General features: G+C 45.2%; 1 protein-coding gene across 3 annotated transcripts in view; it reads right to left on the minus strand.

Annotated features, from left to right (window-relative positions):
• Positions 1–213: 213 nt before the first annotated feature.
• The window catches only part of smpdl3a (sphingomyelin phosphodiesterase acid like 3A), an 83,942-nt gene continuing 62,834 nt past the window's right edge, over positions 214–21,321 (minus strand). For 2 of the 3 annotated variants that reach the window (XM_085997276.1, XM_085997279.1), the window contains exon 8: positions 15,616–20,929. In XM_085997276.1, the coding sequence (XP_085853402.1) occupies positions 20,606–20,929 (324 nt within the window). In that variant the 3' untranslated portion in view covers positions 15,616–20,605. Of the gene's footprint in view, positions 494–15,615; positions 20,930–21,321 lie in introns of those variants that run through there. The other variant, XM_085997277.1, reaches the window with a different exon arrangement.

Below are 21,321 nucleotides of genomic sequence, written 5' to 3' on the forward strand. Positions count from 1 at the left end.
TATTCAGCCTAAACCATTTGTTGTCCTGGTATGATTTTCTTTGGTCCCATTAACTTAGGAACCACCATGTTTCACACACAATTCAATTATCTCTGGTATAAAAAAGTCTAATGTTATATTTTTTCTTAAATGCTTTTCACTCACAAACAGTAAAATGGGAGAACATTAATAACATTATGTCCTTCATGGTTATTAAGCAATCATATGCAGAGGTATGACATGAATATATATGTTTTATTTGAATATACATTAAAATGCAGTCATGGCAGACAATGGTGATAGAAGCCTCTTAAGATGCTGAACATGTCAAATGTGTTCTACACCTCAAATCCATGAGATGAGTTTCAGGGAATCACAACTTGCAGAACTGGCAGGTCCTGTTATATGCATCATCATTCTCAGGCTAATTGTTTAAGGAAGCATATTCATTCCTTCCGCTAAATCTCTCAAAAAAATTCTTCTGCATGACCTTTTTTCCAAGGAGAGATGTGCGCTGCAGAAATGTGTTACAAATAGATTAGAAATGTTAATCCCTCAAACATGGTTACTAACTACATCAGGGGTGTTCTCTCCAAGAAAGGGCAATATAAGAGTACAATCAGAATCTGGAAAATCCACTGATGCCCTAAAATATTCAGGATAGGTTTTTTGACATTAAAATGGTTTTCCTTTATGGTTTCAACCAAGACATTTCCTAGATTAGTAAAAACTGGGTAAACTTTTCAGCAAGATAAAATACTGAAATCCTAAGTAAAAAGAAATAATGAAAAACACAACTCCAGTCCTTTGTAAATGGCTAAAAAATCTCCTTGGTGATGAAATTAACTTAAGTCCTTGGTTTTAATACACTAGAAAATGCTGAAAGCACACAAGAGATTTACTAATTACAATTTTTTCATCACCATGGAGATTTTCCTAGCAGCACGTACAGGATGTGTAAGGAATTGGTTTTACATTTCTTCATGGACAGATTCCTAACTGGCACTGTCTGAATAACAAGTAAGCTCCTTATTACTATTATGATTGTGGGTAACAAAATGTTAATCAGTATGGTCTTATTTTATGGCCTAAACTTGGGTTGTTCCTGTATTGTTGCTAGGGTTGTCAATGATCCAAGATAAAGGACTACCTAGTTTCACACATAGGGAATCTTCAGCAGCTTACTACTTTCTTACAAACTCCATTTTGCAAACTGACTCACGTGTCCACTCTTGATAAAAATTAGTTGCCTAACTGCAACACTGATAAAGTACATGCAATGGAACATTTTCATTGTAAAGCTCTTGGTGCTGAGCTTCATGTGCTGCAAGGGCATAGCAAGAATTTTAGCATACACCCCCCACGATTTTCCATCCATTAAAAATAATGGATGGAAAATCATGGGGCTGCACACACAAATTGCTGATATGTGCTTCTGGTCACAAATAGCTGTGTGTCAGGAGCACTAAAGACAAACATTTACCCCAACGATGCTAAAGGAACATCTCCAAATGCTCATTCTCAAACAGATGTTTCATCAGGCTTTCCTTCATTAAAATGTTCGCTGATGATTGCAGTCTTCAGTTCCATTCGAAAATCCCCAGATAATGAAGCAGTCCGTGACCGCATGCAGCAACACCTGGGCAACATTCAGGCTTGGGCTGCTAAGTAGCAAATAACAGTCGCACCACACAAGTGCCAGGCAATGACTATCTCCAACAAGTGAGAGTCTAACTGCCGCTCCTTGGCATTCAACGGCATTACCATTGCCGAATCCCCCACCATCAACATCCTGGGGGTCACCATTGACCAGAAACTTAACTGAACCAGCCACATAAATACTGTGGCTACAAGATCAGGTTAGAGTTTGGGTATTCTATGGAGAGTGTCTCATCTCCTGACTCCCCAAAGCCTTTCCACCAGCTACAAGGCACGTCAGGAGTGTGATGGAATACTCTCCACTTGCCTGGATGAGTGCAGCTCTAACAACACTCAAGAAGCTCAACACCATGCAAGACAAAGCAGCCCACGAGATTGGCACCCCATCCAGCACCTTAAACATTCACTCCCTCCACCACCGGTGCAACGTGGCTGCAGTGTGTACCATTTACAAGATGCACTGCAGCAACTCACCAAGGCTTCTTCAACAGCACTGACGTGCCTCAATAACTTCAAGACTCGAAGTTAGCAGAATAAAACAAAGGCTTTTATTAGCAAAGAAAGGATGCCGGTGGCTGCACCTAGCGTCACCTGGCGTGCTGCTGTTCTACTGCAGGACAAGCCTGGACTTGTCTTAAGTAGGGCCAGGTATGGGCGGAGCCGACACACAAAGGGGGCGGTGCCCTATACACAATACAAGGTACAAACACCGGAGCAGGCAATACAATATATACAGTTAACTACAGAGTCTGATGAATGACATATTTCATCACAAGCACCTCCCAAACCTCCAACCTTTACCACCTAGAAGGCCAAGGGCAGCAGGCACATGGGAACATCACCACCTCCAAGTTCCCCTCCAAGTCACACACCATCCTGACTTGGAAATATATCGCCGTTGCTTCATCGTCACTGGGTCAAAATCCTGGAACTCCCTCCCTAACAGCACTATGGGAGTACCTTCACCACATGGACTGCAGCGGTTCAAAAAGCCAGCTCACCACCACCTTCTCAAGGGCAACTAGGGATGGGCAATAAATGCTAGCTTTGCCAGCGACACCCACATCCCATGAACGAATTAAAAAAAAAATGTAATATTTACTCTCATTTACAATTAAGTGGTTCTTGCATTATTTTTTCATTCACACACATTGTCAATCCTGTAATATAATTACAATGCAACACAGAGTCTTTTCACTTCCTGAAACTAATAATTATTCATACATCGTTGTACCAAGAAACTTTGGGGGATAAATTGGGTGGCGCCCATTTTGGGGTGCTAACATCACCGGGGTGCTGACGTCACCGGGGTGCTGATGTTAGTGCTCCTCCACCGTAAATTCAGTAGTAGCGCCCAATGCAGGAGGTACTGGAAAGCACTCCACCTCCTGTTTGGTGCGCTACGTCATTGCAGGCCTTGTCCGCTGATTAAAGGGGAGGGGCCTAGCGCTGCACGCACTGGGGCCCTGCTAGACCACTGGGGAGCGGGGTACCGTGAAAACAGCCCGGCACGCAAGAGGAGTGCCGGGCTGAGCAATGGCAGCTGGCACCCTGCATAATAAGTGAAAGGGGGCAGGTGCTGGCAGTTGGCCAAAATGGCCACCTGACACCTGCCCTTTAAGTAGCACCGCCAGCGCTGCAAAAACGTTCCCTGGCCCTGTCGATCAGGGTGTGCAAGGGAAGTTTGCGGCCGGGGCGCAAGCGGGACACTGCGCATAGCGATGATGTCATTGCTGGCAGCACAGCGGTGCGGGGTGCTACCGGCTACCACCGCCGCTCACCTCCCGCTGAATTTTGCAGGAGGCATTTGCAGCGCCGGGCCCAGGCGCTTGGGGGGGGGGGGGAGCACTAACGAGAGGCATAAACCAACCCAACTTTTCCCCCTTTAACCTTTTAACATGAGGCTTCCTGAGTTTCTATCTCATGGTTAGACCTTACTCCAGGAATATAGCTTTTGCACCCACTTCTCGATTGGTCTTTATTTGTCAAATAGTAAAGAGGATGCGGTTGGGTCAGATTCTTTGATGTTTCTGTTAAAAAAAAAAGCTCTTTCTGAATGCACCTCTGTGGGAGGAGCAAGTGCGTGGCACGCTGCTGGTCCACCAAGGGATTCCCATAAATTGTCTATGGTGAATGCTCTGTTTCTGCTGGGTCGCGAGATGGGCCTGCCACCATTGCCAGCATTTCAGGGTCTCCCTTGGCTGGATGGCTGCTGCTGTCCCCTACCTGTCTCTCTTGTGGCTCTCTGAAGGGCCTAGCTAAAAGGGGATAATGTGAGATCTCAGTCCTTCTTCAACTCTTCTTCAGCTATGCTCTAGCTGCCGGCCACCTCTTGCACATGACCAGGGATCTGTGAGGCGATGGGCCCTTAGCCATCACTAAGGCCGCTTGCCTTTGCTCCTGACCCAGCCGGAGTATTAAAGATACAATGGGATTTGAATACTGCCAGCGGATGCCAACATTATCTTGGGTTCGGAAATGGGTCGACGGATTAACGTATGGGGGGGCCGCTGGCAAGGCAGTTCAGCCCCCTTGACAGACGGCCATTCCAGGTAGCAGTATTTCTGGGGTCTACCAGGCCATCACCCAGATCAGGTTCATCCTGACGTCCAGGTGGCTGTACGGTAGGCAGGCTGGAGCGGGTAAATCCCTGGCATGGTAAGTTTCTCCCCTTGACACTGCCCCTTCTGATATTACAGGTCATGTCTATGGTGAATTGAAGTTCTACTGCCTCCGGTCTCATCAGAAACTCATCCGCAAATGATATTCTGAGCAGCAACCTAGTGTTGCTGGATCCCACCTAAATTCCCGACTCTGCTGGTGCTCTTGTGCCTGATTTGCATCCTAGGACCACTAAATGTGCTGAGTATTTTTGGCCCAAATATGATTGACTTTTTTTTTTTAAATCACAAGTATTTTATCCAGTCCATTTTACTGAAAAAGGGCAGTAGAAAGTAACAGAATAGAAAAAGTGGAAACAACTTGAAAGATATGGGATTCTCACAGACAAAAAATGTGTTGCAATTCTCAGTCAGCCATGTAGACACAACAATGATGAAACCCTCACTAAAACATAACTTTTAACATTACAGTAGTTCCATTTTAGCCAAGTTTTCTAAGAGAGATGCTGTTCTCCCTATTTTGTTTAATTTTTATTCAACTTTACCAGGACACTATTCGATTTCTATTTTTAATTGGAGTTGACTAGGATAGCATGCTATATTCTGTGTTTTGTTTCGTTTGTATGTAGGTTTATCAGGACAACATGCTAATCTCCATGTTTTGTACAAGATAGAGCAAAGGCTGGAATGTTTGTGTGTCTTCCTGCATTGTGGTGTAGGTAAATAATGCCAGTAAAAAAATCAATGTTTTTCTGTATTGTTTTCTCCTTTCATCTTTAATCTGAAATCGCTCAACCACTGGTGGCCGGGCCTTCTGTTGCCTCGGCCCTAAGCTCTGGAATTCCCTGCCTAAAACTCCCCGCCTCTACCTCTCTTTCCTCCTTTAAGACGCTCCTTAAAACCTACCTCTTTGACCAAGCTTTTGGTCATCTGCCCTAATTTCTCCTTATGTGGCTCGGTGTCAAATTTTTGTCTTATAATACTCCCGTGAAGCGTCTTGGGATGTTTTACTACATTAAAGGTGCTGTATAAATACAAGTTGTTGTTGTTGAAATATTAGGTGATGTGCTGACTGATCGGATTGGAGGTAAGGAGGTGAGTAAAGATTAAAAGGTAATGAAACAAGAGCCTTTATGCTGGGATATTGAAAAATATGAGGGTGTGTATGCCTCTGTTGACGCACCCATATAGTGCTGGGGCAGGCCATGTGGAATATTGAATAGCTACATGAACAGGAAAAGCTTGCCTAAAGTGCTTGGCCTGCAGCACACACAGCTGGAGAATCACAACATTTGGCGGGGGGGGGGCGCAGCTCTTAAAAGGCTGTAGATCAGTGTTAAGTAACAATTGAGGTGGCAATAGAAAAGTTGCCTAATTGTTCTGACGAACAGCACTTGCTGAGGGTTAGATTAACCATGGAGGTGGCAACAAGAGTTTCGCCACGTGCTTCAAGTGGAGCTCCAGCCAAATTCCAGTGGCCATCAAGGTCACTTCAGCCCTGAATTTTATTACCTCCGCTCTTTCCAGACTGCTACAGTAGTTACCAGCAACATCAGTCAGCCTGCAGTCCACAGCTGCTTTATGCAGGTGACTTGTGCACTGTCCTTGCAAACGCCCGCCCCCTCTCCAAACTCCCTTTCCTATTCAAAGTTCTTGAATGTGTTGTTGCCTCCCAACCCTGTGCCCATCTTTCCCGCAACTTCATGTTTGAAACTTTCCAATCAAATTTCTGCCCCTACCACAGCACTAAAATGGCCCAAATCAGAATCAGAAATGACATCCTCTGACTGTGACCATAGGGAACAATCCCTCCTCATCCTTCTTGACTTTGCAGCAACCTTTGACAGTTAATCACACCATCATCTTCCAATGCCTCCGTATCTAGCTAAGTGGGACTGCCCTTGCCTGGTTCCACCTATATCTATCCAGTTGTAGCCAGAGAATCTCCTGCAATAGCTTCTCTTCTCACCCTGCTCCATTATCTCTGGAGTGCCTCAAGCATCTAACCTTGGCCTCCTTCTATTTCTCATCTACATGCTACCTCTTGCCGGCATAATTTGAAAACATGACATCAGGTTCTACAAGTATGTCCTCACTACAACCTCTCTCGACCCCTCCACTGCTTCTGCATTGTCAGACTGCACATCCAACATCCAGTGTTGGATGAGCTGCAATTTCCTCCAATTAAACATTGGGAAGACCACAACAATCACCTTTGGCTCCTGCCACATACTCCCTTCCCTCACCACCAATTTCATCCCCCTCTCTGGCCACTGTCTCAGGTTGAACCAGATTGTTTGCAACCTCAGCATTCTATTTGACCCCGAGCTGAAATTCTGACCCCATATCCTCTCCATCAAAGACCACCTACTTCCACCTCTAACATTACCCGTCTCCGACCCTGCTGCCTGTATTCTAACCTGCACCAAGTCCCACTCACCCATCACCCCTGTGCTCGCTGATCTACTTGGGTTCCCAGTTCACCAATGGCTCAACTTTAAAGTCTTCATCCTCGTGTTCAAATCCCTCCTTGGCCACACCCTCATATTTTTCAGTATCCTCCCCATCTCTAAACTCCTCCAGCCCTACGACCCTCCAAAAATCTTGCATTCCTCCCACTCTTGTTCATTCTCCACTCCCTTCACCCCATCATTGGTGGCCGTGCCTTCAACAGTCTAGGACATAAGATCTGGAATTTCCTCCTTAATTCTGTCTGTCTCAAACTACCACAAGGAGTAGTTGAGGTGAATAACATAGATGCATTTAAGGGGAAGCTGGAGAAACACATGAAGGAGAAAGGAATAGAAGGACATGCTGATAGGGTTAGATGAAGAGGGGGCTCGTATGGAGCATAAACGCCAGTATAGACCAATTGGGCCAAATGGCCTGTTTCTGTGCTGTACTCAATGTAACTCTATGTATATATGTCTCTCCGCCTCTCTCCTCCTTTAATACTCTCCTTAAAACTGATCTGACAAAGCTTTTTAGTCACCTGTTCTCATATCTCCTTCTTCGGCAAAAATGTCCTGTGAAGCGCCTTGGGAGGTTTTTCTACATTAAAATGCTAAATAAATGCAAGTTGTTGCTGCCAACTTAAAGGTTTCTGTTAAGCCACAACTTACTGTGAAGGTTAATAGTAAAAGAAAAAAAAATGCTGGAAAGACTGCTGATCAGGCAGCATCTGTGGAGAGAACAAGTCAACATTTTGGGTGTACAGTGTCCCTTTGTTAAAACTGGAAGATATTACTGATGAACAACATTTAAAAGGAACAAAGTGAGGGGGAGGGAAATGCACACGCACAAGGCAACATAGAATAACCTGTAAAGTGGAAAACAGGCAATAGTTAAATGGCAGTAATATTAGCATGAGAAAATAGGAGACATAATGACAGAAATCAAAGACAAATATCAGACATATAAAATGTGAGAATAAATGAAAGAGGTGGTGATGCAACACCTACCCATACCACTGTCCGGGGTCCCGCACACTTTTTCCAGAAAGCAATTTGTATGTACTACTTCTAACTTAGCAAAGTGATGGAAGGTGTCGTCGACAGTGCTATCAAGCGGCACTTACTCAGCAATAACCTGCTAACTGACGCACAGTTTGGGTTCCGCCAGGGCCACTCAGCTCCTGACCTCATTACAGCCTTGGTCCAAACATGGACAAAAGAGCTGAACTCAAGAGGTGAGGGTGACTGCCCTTGATATCAAGGCAGCATTTGATCGAGTGTGGCATCAAGGAGCCCTAGCAAAACTGAAGTCAATGGGAATCAAGGGGAAAACTCTCCATTGGTTGGAATCATACCTAGCACAAAGGAAGTTGGCTGTGGTTGTTGGAGGTCATTCATCTCAATCACATGACATCACTGCAGAAGTTCCTCAGGGCAGTGTCCTAGGCCCAACCATCTTCAGCTGTTTCATCAATGACCTTCCCTCCATCATAAGGTCAGGAGTGGGGATGTTCGCTGATGATTGCACACTGTTCAGCACCATTCGAGACTCATCAGATACTGACGCAGTCCGTGTCCATATGCAGCAAGACCTGGACAACATTCAGACTTGGGCTGACAAGTGGCAAGTAACATTCGCACCACACAAGTGCCAGGCAATGACCATCTCCAACAAGCGAGACTCTAACCATCTCCCCTTGACATTCAATGGCATTACCATCGCTGAATCCCCCACTATCAACATCCTGGGGGTTACCATTGATCAGAAACTGAACTGGACCAGCCATATAAATACTGTGGCTACAAGAGCAGGCCAGAGGCTGGGAATTCTGCGGCAAGTGTCTTACCTCCTGACTCCCCAAAGCCTTTCCACCATCTACAAGGCACAAGTCAGGAGTGTGATGGAATACTCTCCACTTGCCTGGATGAGTGCAGCTCCAACAACACTCAAGAAGCTCGACACCATTCAGGATAAAGCAGCCCGCTTGATTGTCACTCCATCCACCACCTTCAACATTCACTCCCTCCATCACCGGCGCACTGTGGCTGTAGTGTGTACCATCTACAAGATGCACTGCAGCAACTCGCCAAAGCTCCTTCAACAGCACCTTCCAAACCCGCGACCTCTACCACTTAGAAGGACAAGGGCAGCAGACGCATGGGAACATCACCACCTACAAGTTCCCCTCCAAGCCACACACCATCCTGACTTGGACCTGTATCGCCGTTCCTTCACTGTCGCTGGGCCAAAATCCTGGAACTCCCTTCCTAACAGCATTGTGGGTGTACCTACACCATATGGACTGCAGCGGTTCAAGAAGGCGGCTCACCACCATCTTCTCAAGGGCAATTAGGGATGGGCACTAAATGCAGGCCTAGCCAGTGACGCCCACATCCCATCAATGAATAAAAATTTTTTTTTTAATACTTTATTCACTACATTGGGGAGACCAAACGCAGATTAAGTGTAGCTTTGCCCAACACCTCCATTCTGTCTACATGAGCTCCCGGTCAATTGCCACTTCAATTCTCCGCTCCACTATAACTTCTGTCTTTGGCCTTCAACACTCACAGAATCACAGAAACCCCACAGTGCAGATAGAGGCCATTTCGGCCCATCGAGCCTGCACCGACACATATCCCACCCGATCCCCGTAATCCCTACACCAACACATATCCCACCCTATCCCCCTAACACTAAGGGTCAATTTAGCATAGCCAATCAACCTAACCCACACATCTTTGGACTGTGGGAGGAAACCGGAGCACCCGGAGAAAACCCACGCAAACACGGGGAGAATGTACAAACTCCACACAGTCACCCGAGGCCAGATTCGAACCCGGGTCCCTGGCGCTGTGAGGCAACAGTGCTAACCACTATGCCACCGTGCTGCCAACACTGTACCAATAAACCTCATTGCAAGCTCAAAGAACAGCACCTTGCCCATCTACTAGGCACTTTGCAGTCCTCTGGTCTTAATATTGACTTTAATAACTTCAGACCGTAACTATAGCCTGCTCCACTTTGCCAGTTTTTCATAACTCCCTTTCTACCTGCTTCACTCCCCCACCTCTTTCCCCTATTCAATGTTGTGTCTCGTACATCTTTTACTTTGCTCATTAGGCCCCCCTATCATAGGATATTTTGTCTTTTCCCGTGTGTTTTTCACTCCCCCTGCCCCCTCCCTTTGTTCTATTCCTTTTTCAATGCTGTTCATTGGTAATGGCCCAGATTTTGTGGTAAGAATAACAGTGAGGCTATCAGCACTCACCTTTATTAGGGAGTAATTCAGACAGCAACCTCGAGCACCGCTCGTGCGCAGTTAAATACAGAAATCTGGAAGTTGCTGTCCGACTTGCCCTGCTCCTTCACAAGCTTCGCTATGACGGTATCTCGCCGAGTGACTCAGTATTAAAACACATGAAGGGCATGAAGCTGTGGTACTTACCTACTAGACACCCACTAAACACATTAGAAAAAGTTTGTACATGTCCATTCAAGCGTAAGTGAATTTTTAACAGTGTGAGAAGTCTTAATTAATGTCAAAAAACCTCTGGCCATGAAAATTTACTTCTAGTAGTGTGGAGTCTCATTCTTTCAGATTTTAATTATTGTTGGAGACTTTTTTATTTTAATTTTGTTTTTACTTTTTGTCTCTTTTATCTCTCTCTCTATCTTAATCCCATCTTTCTTTCCGTCTCTTTATATCACTTGCTGTACTTGATTTTACATTGAATTAAACATTCTAACTTACACTTCCTGGTTTAGATTCTGCGCATCCCAGTAAGGATTCTTCAATTTGATTGGTTGAAGAGACACGCTGTTGCACGCCTTGCTCACACAGGTCCCAGATCCCCTGTAGAGGGCGCTGCGCGGAAATGGCTCTCAAATTACAGCAAGCTGCTGTGCAAAACCCCACTAAAGGTCTGTGGGCAGCTGTAAGCGTAGTGAACGATGAGCGCCGTTTGTTCGCTGCTGACTGCAAAATCCGGGCCAACTTCTTCCAGTTTGTAGTGTATGTGCCTTTAAGAGCCCCCTGTGTACTGTAATGCCGGTAATGGCCACTCGGGCTATATAAGCCTGTATATTGTCTTGTATCAGTTAGTTCACCTCCAGACTTTGTCCAGTAAACACCTGTAAACCAACTCCTGCATTCCGTGTCTTCATTAACACATGGATACAACAGTGGCGATGAATTGGAAACGGACTTACCTGCAATTCGGCAGCACCTCAAGGAGATCGATTCCTCAGACGAAGGAAGAAGAAAAAAAAAGAAAAAAAACTGGTTTCACCAGCTAGCCAGGCTGGTGGCAGGTACTGCAATAATCCTTCCTGGGTGGCGGGCTGGGGCTCGATCGGCTGGCTCTACAGCGGGGTCAAGCAGTGAAGGCGCAGCCAAACAAATACGAAGGGTGGAGCACTCGGGAGACGTCCAGCTCTGCAAAGCAGGTCGGCGTTCGGACCACGCAGAGGGCGGGGAAAGTCCCAGAGAGTCCGGCGGGAACAAGTCTCCGACTATTAAAAATATTTGTATAAATAAAAACCGCGGAGAACAGCGTTGTCAGCAGCAACAGCGGCGGGAAAGCGCGGGAGGCGCCATTTTTTTTAGGATGCCTAAGACTGGCAACATTACTACTTTCGATAGTGATGTAGAGGATTGGGCCACATATGTGGAAAGAGTGGAAGTATATTGCACAGCGAATGAAATAAAGGATGATAAAAAGGCATTGGTACTTCTAAATCTAATGGGCGCAAGGACATACAGGCTGTTACGAAACTTAATCACTCCAGCCAAACCGATGGACAAGAATTTTAAGGAGATTGTTGATACCCTACACTGCCAATTCGGGGCAGGACTGGCAGATTCTCTACGAGACAAATTCATCTGCGGTCTCCTAAGTGAAGGAACACAAAAAAGGCTACTTTCTGAGAAAGATTTGACACTGGACAAGGCTTTCAGTGTAGTTGTATCATACGAAACAGCAGCAAGAGGAGCTGCAGAGATACAGCAAAAGCCACAGGACTTCGGCACCCATGAAATGACACGGGGTTGAGAGAGATGTTATCGCTGCGGCAGATCCACCCATGACCAGAGGGACTGCTGGTTCAAGGACAAAGCATGCAGGCAATGCGGAAAGATGGGACACATTACACGTGTATGCCGATCTGGAAACAAAAAATCCACTGACAGAAAAAAAATCAATAAGGAAAAGTACAGAAAGGTACAAATGATGACGGACAGTAGCTCCGAAGACCAGAAGAGCGATAGCGACTCCGGAAACATAGAGACTAAGCTCTCTCAAATTACATAATGTAATTGCCAAAGAAGATTACCAGACCATTTGGGTTACCCTCACGATAGCGGGGTCCCCAGTTAAAATGGAGCTAGATACAGGATCAGCTCTGACCGTCATAAGTCGACGGGATTACAAGCGGCTATTTCCGCATATACCTTTGAAAGACACATCCATTATCTTGAAAACATATACGGGGCAGAAAGTATACCCCAAAGGGAAAATAAAGGTGCCTGTTGTATACAACGGCAAGGAAATACAGAAGTTGTATTTATACGTTCTGCAAGATGGTGGTCCACCGCTGTTGGGACGTGAATGGATCAGGAAGATACGTTTGGACTGGCACTCCATTCAGGCACTGACGGTGACCAGTAAGAAAAAAAATGATGACATCATACCTGTACGATTAAAAGACATCTTGGCTAACGCCAAAGAAGTGTTCCAACAGGAACTAGGAACCTTGAAAGGCATCACCGCCTCAATAAAGGTGGAAGATGCGGCAATTCCCAAGTTTTTTAAGGCAAGGCCGGTGCCATATGTAATTCGTCCAGCAGTCGAGGCAGAGCTGGAGAATTTGGAAAAGACAGGCGTGTTATCCAAGATAGATTGGAGCGAGTGGGCAACACCCATCATCCCGGTCATGAAGAAAACATTAAATAATGCTAAATCTGAAGAACAGAGAAAAATTCGCATCTGTGGGGACTTCAAGGTGACTGTAAACCCAGTCCTTCACACGGTACAGTATCCTCTTCCGAGGATAGAAGATATTTTCGCCTCACTATCCGGAGGGAAACGTTTCACAAAAATTGACTTGGCACAGGCATATCTACAGATGGAGGTTGAGGAGGCCTCTTAAAAAGTATCTCACAATAAACACACACAAAGGCCTGTACCAGTACAATCGACTGGTTTTCGGAATAGCATCAGCTCCAGCTATCTGGCAAAGAGCTATGGAACAAGTCCTGCAAGGGATTCCTGGGACTCAATGCTACCTAGACGACATCCTTGTAACAGGAGAAAATGACAACGAACACCTTGCCAATTTGGAGAAGGTGCTCACTAGGCTGAGAGAACGGGGCCTACGAGCAAACCGCCCCAAGTGCGAATTTTTCCAGAAACAAATATCATATTGTGGCCACATAATTAATGAAGAAGGGTTGCCTAAGTCCCCTGAGAAAACTGAAGCGGTCATAAAAGCACCAGCACCTGAAAATGTCTCACAATTAAGGTCGTTCCTGGGATTGATAAATTACTACCATAAATGTTTACCGAACTTGTCAACTGTTCTGCACCCTCTTAACGAACTGCTACAAACGGGAGTAATTTGGGAATGGAGCAAGGACTGTAAACGTGCCTTCCATAAATGTAAAGGCTTGATCACGTCCAAGGAAGTTTTGGCTAATTACAACCCATCACTGCCAATCAGACTGGCGTGTGATGCATCCCCTTACGGCGTAGGAGCGGTATTATCACAGATTCCCTGATGGCTCAGAACGGCCGATAGCTTTTGCGTCACGCTCATTGAACTCAGCTGAGCGTAACTATGCCCAGATCGACAGGGAAGCACTCAGCCTGGTATGGGGAGTGAAGAAATTCAACCATTACCTACACAGACAAAAATTTACCTGGTTGACTGACCATCAACCCCTCGTCTCCATATTCAACCCTAAAAAGGGCGTTCCCATTATGACAGCACAAAGGCTACAGAGGTGGTCCCTTTTCCTAGGGGCACACCGATATGACATAGAATACAAAGGATCAAAACAGCATGGAAATGCTGACGGTTTATCGCGTCTACCGTTGCCAACGGTAGAAGAGGCACCTACAGTGGACCGAGTGGAAATGTTCCACTCTACCATAGTAGAATGTCTATCAGTAACAAATTCTGCCATTGAAAAGGAAACGAGAAATGACCCGACTCTCTCACAAGTCTATGATTTAACGGTGAAGGGATGGCCAGCACATGGTGAACCACTGTTGCCAGCAGTCTCGCAAAGAAGGGAACAGCTGTCAGTGCGCCGAGGAACCTTGATGTGTGGATCCAGAGTGGTGATTCCACACAAACTCCAGGATAAAGTGCTAAAGGAGCTTCACGAGGGGCATCTGGGTGGAGTGAAAATGAAGAACCTAGCCAGAGCGTTTGTGTGGTGGCCAGGTATCGATGGAGACATCGAAGAAATGACCAAGGGCTGTCTAGGATGCCAGAAGGTCCAAAACGCCCCACCACAAGCCCCTCTACATCCATGGGAGTGGCCCTCATCTCCATGGCAAAGGGTACACATCGACTTTGCTGGTCCATTTATGGACTCAATGTTCTTAATCGCGGTTGATGCACACTCCAAGTGGCCGGAGGTAATAAAGATGTCCTCCACCACCACGGAAAAAACCATCACAGTATTAAGGACCATATTTGTCAGGAATGGGCTGCCTGAACAGATCTGTTCTGATAATGGACCGCAATTTGTGTCTGAAGAATTCAGGAAGTTCTTAAAAAACAATGGGGTTAAGCACTACACGTCCGCCCCATACCATCCCGCCACCAATGGATTGGCTGAAAGGTTTGTCCAGACCTTCAAGAAGGCCATAAAGGCCATGGGTAATGAAGACATAAAACTTCAGCATAAGGTAGATAACTTCTTGTTTGCATACAGGAATGCAACACATATGGTTACAAACCAAACTCCCGCCATGATGTTCTTCAATAGAAGCCTAAGATGCCGGCTGGATTTGATCAAGCCAAACATCAGAAGGGACGTGGAGAACCGGCAATTTCAAGGCATGAATGAAAGGCCAACTAGAACCTTCCAGATAGGTCAACAAGTTTTGGCCCGGGACTACCGTACCGAGAAATGGCAGCCTGGAACTATTTGCACACGACTAGGACCGCCGATGTATACCGTGGACATTGGAGAAAGCATAATAAGGCGCTATGCTGACCAGATCATAGAGTCATCCGAAAAGGGACAACCTATGCCACAACTCTATACACCTGATGATGAAGCAGAGATACCCATAGTATCTACCTCCGATCCGGTGATGCTAGAACCAGATGAACCCGACACTGGCATTCCAGCCGAATCGACCTTGCCAAAAGAACCTACTACACCACTGAAAACTACTACACCACCGAGGCGTTATCCGGACCGAGTCAGGAATCCTCCAGAGAGACTGACTTATAATTGATTAACTGCAGCAATGTGTAGATTATTGTTCTTGTAACATGTAATTAATGATTACTTAAAATATTATGTACTGGTTGGCTAAAAGGGGAGGAATTGTAGTGTATGTGCCTTTAAGAGCCCCCTGTGTACTGTAATGCCGGTAATGGCCACTCGGGCTATATAAGCCTGTATATTGTCTTGTATCAGTTAGTTCACCTCCAGACTTTGTCCAGTAAACACCTGTAAACCAACTCCTGCATTCCGTGTCTTCATTAACACATGGATACAACACAGTTTAGACGAAGGATCCGTACGTAAAGTATTAACTTGTCTGTTCTCTCGCCACAGCTGCTGCCTGAGCTGAGTGTTTACCGCATTTTCTGTTTTAGTTCCAGATTTCCAGCATCTGGTGTTTTTTTTTCATTAAAAGGAAATACAGAAATACTAGACCTTCCCATTCCAGCTTTATTTTGGTAAACATTTAGCAGCAAGGCGTGCCAGCACACAGCACCACACATTTATTGGCAAAACCGCTTTCAAAGTCAACGTAAAACACAATGGGGGATAAACTTGGGAGCGTCCGTTTCTAGGTGCCTCGCCTGCACACCGTTAACAGCCGATGGCGAGCATCTTGTTGCTTGTGTTTGACACCTCTACAATTCTGCTGCTGAGGTCGGAGGAGCCCCAGATTTTGGGCCTCAGACCTCATCATAATGTAGATGCAGCCGCCATAGGAGCACACTCAGGTTAGTGCTCCAATTTCCAGGTAAGTGGGGGTCTGGAGGAGGAACAGGGTTCACTGGGGGATTGGGTAGGAATATTAATTAAATCAACATTCTTAGCCTATAGTCGCTATATAAATACAAGTAGTTGTTGTTGTTGTAACCTTCTAAATTCCAGCGAATAGAACCCTAGTTTGTGTAATCTCTCCTTGTAATTTAACCCCTGGAGCCCAGGCATCATTCTGGTAAACCTACACTGCTCTCGCTGCAAGCCAATATAGCCTTCCTAAGGTGTGGTGCCCAGAACTGCTCACAGTGCTCCAAGTGTGGTCTAACCAGGGCTTTGTATAGCTGCAGCATAACTTCTACCCCCTTGTATTCTAGTCCTCTAGATATAAAGACCAGCATTAGCCTTTTTGATTATTTTCTGTACCTGTTCATGACATTTTAATGATCTATGTACCTAGACCCCCAAGTCTCTTTGGACCTCAAATAACAACAGAAAATACTGGAAACACTCAGCAGGTCAGGCAGCATCGAAGAGAGGAGAAACAGAGTCAACGTTTCGGGTCGAACCCTTTGTCAGAACAGGAAAAGGTTCGGGGAGAGAGATTTTTAAGCAGGGACAGGGAAGAGGGGAGGAAAGAACAAAGGGAAGGTCTGTGATAGGATGGAAGGCAGGAGTGATTGACAGACAAAAGGGATGATGGTGCAAGGCAAAAGGAGAGGTAATGGGACAAGTTAGGAAACAAATGATGGCTCTAGATGGTGTGTGAATGATGATGGCAGCAACATTAACAGCTACCGTGTGAGGAAACAAGAAATACAGGGGCCAATTTATAGTCCAGAAGGCTGTAAAGCGCCTAATCGAAAGATGAGGTGCTGTTCCTCGAGCTTACGTTGAGCTTCATTGGAACAATGCAAGAGGCCGAGGACAGAGAGATCAGAGTGGGAGTGGAGCGGAGAATTAAAGTGACAGGCGACCGGAAGCTCGGGATCACCCTTACGGACTGAACGGAGGTGTTCCTCAAAGTGGTCACCCAATCTGCATTTGGTCTCCCCAGTGTAGAGGAGACCGCATCATGAGCAGCGAATACAGTATACTAAATAGTAAGTAGTACAAGTGAATTGCTGTTTCACCTGGAAGGAGTGTTTGGGGCCCTGGATGGTGGGAAGGGAGGAGGTAAAAGGGCAGGTGTTGCATCTCCTGCGCTTGCATGGGAAGGTGCCGGGCAAAGGGGAAGGGGTGCTGGGGGTGATAGAGGAGTGGACTAGAGGGAGCGGTCGCGGCTCCTTCAGAATGCTGAAAGGGCGGGGGGGGGGGAAAGAAAGAGAGGAGAGGAAGATGTGTTTGGTGGTGGGATCACGCTGGAAGTGGCGGAAATGGCGCAGGATGATCCGTTGATATGTGATAATGACCAGATAATCTGTTACCTCTTAGTGATGTTGCTTGAGGGGTAAATATTGGCCAGGACATCAGGGATAACTTCGCTGCTCCTCTTCGAAGCTGCTGCGTGTGGCGATGTTGGTGGCCCTGTAGCCGCAGTGGGTTCATTCACAGCAAATGAATGTGTTGCAATTAAAACCAACTTAACATGCATCATATCCGTTGCTTTTATTGTCTTGTGACCCCAAATGGAGCAGAAAAGCAAATGGATACCAATAACTTTAATGTGATTCATTTTTTGAAATCGTCACAAATGGAACAAGAGGTCAAAGACTGCATGAAAGCAAAAAGGATAAGTTACCTCGACCTTCAACAACAGGCAACACCACAAGAAATCCCCTCCCTCTGTCATTCACCCCTCACTAGTAATCACCAGCCCAAAGAGACACTTGGGGTAAATTAGATAGAATGGATGAAGAATTGTCACTGAGAGGCACAGAACAAAAGAAAGCCAGAGGATGCAGAAGAGGAAACTGAAGTTCCTGACTGGAAGTCCAGGAACAGTCAGACCCTACTCTGGAGCATGCAGACAATAATCTCAGGTGTCCTGCAAGGAAGAAAAGGATGCTTGCAAAACATCACACAAAGATGGAGGCTCTGTGTTCTATCTCACAATGTGTGGCACATGGCTGCAGTCATGGCTAACTCATTTCTGTCCTCTGTGGAGCATGAGAGGGATGCTCATTGAGGCAATACACCCTGGATCAATTGGCAACTGCAGGAACAGCCGTATCCATTCCCCATAGCAGAAAGGCCTCCAAAACACTAACACGGAAGCATTTACTAAAGGCTCACAAGCTTTAGGAGACCAAACAGACATTGATGAATACTGGAACTCTCCATAGCATCATCTCAGAAAGCTTAGAGAATATCAGACATGCTTCCTCTCAGAGGTTTAAGGATCAGAGTGATTCCATTAGGTCTGCTCTCCCAGAGATTAGTGATCCTCACCTTGCATCCTGTATGATAGCAGGAGTGTGCACTGAGGAACCTGTGATTCTGCATGACAGCAACACTAGGAGAGCTCTTTGGATTGTCCCCTCAGATGACTTCACAACACAAGTGGGAGTAATTATGCAGCCATAGGCTGCTGAAGAATCAAGCCCAGAAACGCACACTGCCATGGGTCCATCCAAGATTCAGCGGCCCTGAAAGGAGGGTCACCTCTGTCCAAAACGGCTCACTATAAACATAAGCTGTTACCCACATAACACACTCCAGTCTCTGAGCTGGCACTAAGAAGTAGTATGAGAATAGGGCAAAGTAGAGACCATAAATTTTACAGCACCCTACTTTCATTCCCCTCCCCCCAAATTACATTTTGGGACTATTTATTTTAAAGACCTATTAATGAGATGTGGCTGGTCAATTTAAATATAATTCCGACATGCTTGATGAGAATTTCTCAACCGTCAGTGTTTCTGCTGACTAGTTTTCTCTGTTGAAGAGAATACACATCGCTGTCTGATATGCAGATGAAGCTTGCTGTCTGGATAGACTATATTCAGTGACTTTCATATGTACTCAGGAGGCAAGGCATTAATCATATGCAAATACATTTTGATTGCAAAGCAAGTAGAAACTGCATAACATGACTGTCAGCAGTGTCAGGAAAGAAGGCTTCCTTGCAGATGCTGAGAAGGCTGTTAAAAAGGCATACAGGATCCTTGGCTTTATAAATAGAGGCATAAGAGTATAAAAGCAAGGAAGTTATGCTAAACCTTCATAAAACACTGGTTAGGCCCTAGTTGGAGTATTGTGTTCAATTCTTGGCACCACACTTTAGGAAGGATGTCAAGGCCTTAGAAAGAGTGCAGAGGAGATTTACTAGAATGGTACCAGAGATGAGAATCTTCAGTTATGTGGAGAGACTGGAGAAACTGGGGCTGTTCTCCTTAGAGCAGAAAAGGTTAAGGGGAGATTTGACAGAGGTGTTCAAAATAGTTGAAGGGTTTTAATAGAGTAAATAAGGAAACAATGGGCCTGAATTTCCAATCGGAGGCTTCGTGCGGGTGGATGCCTCCGATCGGAAAAAATCTACAAACTTACCTGCTGGCTCCGTAGGTCCCAAGACTTCCGATCCTGGGCCTCGGCTCTACGAAATGCGCAGAGGCCCAGGCGGTTCGCAAGCGTCCCTGGGATCACATGGGCCATGGGGAACCAATCAAAGAAGGGAATCCAGCTTCACACTTTTGACAGGCCTCTACGCACAGATCTGTCAAAAGTATGAATGGAGGATCACTTAAAAACACAGTAAAACATTACATTTTTTTAAATGACATTTAAAATTAATTAAAATGACATTAAATTAAATATTTTAAACAAAATTAATTTTTTGAAAAAAATAATTAATGTTTTTTTACGGGGCTAAAAATAAACTATCCTTTTTAAAAAAAAAGTATTTTAAAATTATAAATCAGTGAAAATTTATTATTTTAAACTCTTATGCTGGTAAAAGCAGGCCTTACACATGCTTTTACCAGGCGTAAGATTTTTAAAGGTTTTCAGTGGGCGGAAGTTGTGCAGGAAAGTGGAACTCTCTGCCCGCGGATGCCCTTCTCCCGAGCAGGTGGATGATCAGTCACGAGCATGCCTAAACCTGGCACCTGCGCGGCCCCAATGGGTGCATCCATACCTTGTACCTCGGAAAATCTGGCTCACTATTTCCAGGGGCAGAAACCAGAGAACACAGATTTAACGCAAGTAGCAAAAGAATCAGAGGCGACATGAGGAAAAAATAATTTACGTAGTAAGTTGTCATGATCTGGAGTGCACTACCTGAAAGGGTGGTGAAAGCAGATTCAATAATAATTTTCAAAAGGGAATTGGATAAATACTTGAAGTGGAAAAATTGGCAGGGCTATGGGGAAAGAGCAGGGGAGTGGGACTAATTGGATAGCTCTTTCAAAGAACCGGCATAGGCACAATGGGCCGAATGGCCTTTCTGTACTGTGTCATTCTATGTGGTCTTTGACCCCTCAGAATAGGGAAATACCCGCTGAAGCTCTAAAAACATAACATCCTGCACTAGCAGCAAAAAGTGCGTTGCAGTAAAACAGAAAGAAGGAAAGCAGAACGATGGAAAACTAAAAGCAAAACAGAATCAGCAGAGTACAAGGGAACAATAGAGAGAAAGAAATGAGGGGGGTGGGGGAGGGGAGAGAAATGAAGTTAAAAAGAAGAAAAAATAAATAGCCTGGCAGGAAATAAAAGGAATCAACATTTAAAAAAAAATTGAAGTGGAGAAAGAATATTGGCCTCTCAGGGCTCAATACAAATGTTTTCCTTGATACAGCCCCCTTAGAATACAGTTAGTGTATGAAGTGTGATCTAAATATCTTATAGCACATATCTGTTTCGCCTTACAAAGGCCAACACATTCCACGCTGGTATTATAACTGACTAAGTAATGATTATAATACATTTGGAATTCCTCACTGTGTGACACTATGAACTGATTTGTTAAATTGTACAAACTCTGTGGTTGTATATCTTTTATGCCATAGGCTACTGTCATGATGTATTCCAGCTTCCAGTCAGGCCTTTTCTCCTCATTGGCTTCTGTAAGGTTCAAGTAATACTGCCAGAAATCCTGCAAGAAAAAGAATATTTTTCCATTGTATTGCCTGGTATATATTTAAGTTTCTTTTTTAATTTGAAAAGGTAGTTTAGACTAGACTGCATCTATCCGGACAGACTACTTGAACTAGGGAAAAACGAGGGGTCATGCTTATAAGTTACGCAAGCATTGGAGTAGGTTAGATGTCTGGAGGCTTTTCTTTACACAGAGGGATACCGACAATTGGAATAAGTTACCAGCTCGTGTGGCTAGTGTGGATTTGCTGCAAAAGTTCAAAAAGGAGCTGTACGAGTTTCTTGCTGTAGCATATATCACTACATACAAAAGGTAGGTGGGACATTGTTATATACTTCATGGTTACTGATCTCCTGGAACTTATTTTGATTGCCTTTCAAGAACGGAAG

This window comes from Somniosus microcephalus, chromosome 9 (genome assembly GCF_052327205.1).
Source record: "Somniosus microcephalus isolate GS21.2 chromosome 9, FLI_Smic_1.0, whole genome shotgun sequence".
In the NCBI taxonomy this organism is placed as follows: Eukaryota; Metazoa; Chordata; class Chondrichthyes; order Squaliformes; family Somniosidae; genus Somniosus; species Somniosus microcephalus.